This window comes from Aphanomyces astaci, assembly GCF_000520075.1.
Source record: "Aphanomyces astaci strain APO3 unplaced genomic scaffold supercont1.194, whole genome shotgun sequence".
NCBI classification, from domain to species: Eukaryota; Oomycota; class Saprolegniomycetes; order Saprolegniales; family Verrucalvaceae; genus Aphanomyces; species Aphanomyces astaci.
The window spans coordinates 20,842-22,784 of NW_009798457.1; the positions used below are offsets into that span (position 1 = coordinate 20,842).

General features: G+C 50.8%; 1 protein-coding gene across 1 annotated transcript in view; it reads left to right on the top strand.

Annotated features, from left to right (window-relative positions):
• Positions 1-1,598: 1,598 nt before the first annotated feature.
• The window catches only part of H257_18659 (hypothetical protein), a gene marked incomplete at both ends in the record, with an annotated part of 2,157 nt that continues 1,812 nt past the window's right edge, over positions 1,599-1,943 (top strand). Inside the window, one exon of the mRNA XM_009847753.1 lies at positions 1,599-1,934. Within this exon, the coding sequence (XP_009846055.1) occupies positions 1,599-1,934 (336 nt within the window). The remainder of the gene's footprint in view (positions 1,935-1,943) is intronic.

Here is a 1,943-nt window from a genome sequence, read left to right on the forward strand (position 1 = left end):
GCACTATGGAAAAAAGTAATAGTGAGTGTACTCGAGAGTGTGATGAACTGCTGACATGAGCATTAAGGTGATGCTGGCAAGAGTTGTTTGAGTCGATGGGAGCTTGGCATTTTTGAAGTCGATAAAAATGATCGTCTTGACCAATTACTTCGAAGTACATATATGACAAACAAACCATGATGCACTCTGATTGGTTAATAATCAGAAGTAAGGTCAGCCACCTTACGAATTCCACAAACAAGTCAATTAATCTCATGGGGCTGATAGTACTAGCGTAAATCCTAGTAATACCAGTAAAACATACTACTTCGAAGTTTGAAGTATAAAAGTACCGGGCTCAACTCGAAATTTCCATGTTCGATTGGTTGAATCGAACAGTGGGGCGGTTTCAGACCCGACCAAACCTCTGGAATGGTGTAATTTATAGATATATAGATATCGAACGCCACCACTATCACCGATACACTAGTACCAGGACATTCAAGGAAACATGGAGAGCAATTTGCTCATCGCGACTGTGTTATCCTCGGACTTGACGACGAATACGCAGTGGTAAACTGTGTCGGCGCTCATGCTGCCGTGTCGCCGCGCCTTTCAGTTCCTGTTGTTGATTTTTCCCAGACTCAGGGAAATACTGTTGATTGGCTGAATTATGGTATTTTTGGCGAATCAAATCGTGAGGTGGATTTATTGCCACTTCACGTATTAATAACAGCAAATTTCACCGAAATCCACAATACACGTACAGTAGGCACTATCATTATCGACCAGAATACATTAGTATGGCTTAAGAGCAGAGTTCACAAAGTCAATGTGTAGGTACATAATGTCGATTCCATAGGCTAAAATACACGTTCAAAGCAACCAATCAAACATCGCGACCATGAGTACTTCACTGCCCCGAACTACAGTTCAACCTGTTCTCCGTCCGCCAAGCGTCGGACGACAATATCACAGTCCGGTTTCCGGCTAAATATGTGAGATTACCACCTCCTTTGGAGACGTGCTTAATGCAGCCACGAGCTGACGGAGGAGGACTGGAAGGTTTTCTTCCTTGGTGCCAAGGACTGTGATTCTGTAGACATGTCCAAGTTGGACGCCGCGATGGCCAAGCTCAAAATGGACACGACAGTGCAGTCGGCGGAGTCCCGGGTGTCCAAATTGGTTTCGAGGCGGTACTCGTACGCCTCTCAATGGTAGGGTTTGCGGAGGCCGAGCCAAAACTAACTGTCGACTATCTCGTCGCGGCCGTCCAGCCACTGGCCGTGCGCGCCCGTGTCAAGGAACTCATGAAGTTGAACGAGAACCGCAGCCTCAAGAAGGACGCGCGCGATTTCAAGCGCTGGCCGGCGGACTGCGTCGCTACGGCGAGTTCGATGGCCGCGGCGGTACCCGCCACCGCCAAGCCCGACAAGTTGCCCGCGGCGACCAAGACCCCCAAGACTGGGAAGGCCCCCAAGGTCGTGGCCGTCGTGAAAGAAGACAAGATCCCGTAGTCGAACTTCACCCAAGAGAAACGTGCGTGTTTCAAGTGCCTGAGCACCGAGCACAATGTGTTCAAGTGCCCTAAGGTCGCTGACGGCGAAGCCAAGCTCTTGATGGAACGTGTCCGTTCCATCTGGAAAGAAACCAAGTCGGTAACCGTCGTCGAGACGGTTGACGTTGCCGAGGTGTCCCTCGACAATGCCGTGATTTGCGCTGCCCGCGTTGTGTGTGTGGCTGGTCAGGCCGTCTCGCTGGACGCGTCCTTCGACAGCAGCGCCGATCAAAGTGTGGTGCATCCCGCGACGCTGGCCAAACTCAAAAAGCAAGGCCGCAACGTCCTCGTGACCAAGCTCAAGACCCCCATTAAGGTAATGGTTTTTGTTGGCCCTGCCCACACCGTCACCGAGGAAGCCACGATGGACCTGCGGTTCGAGAAGGACGCTGGCCCGGTGATGCTC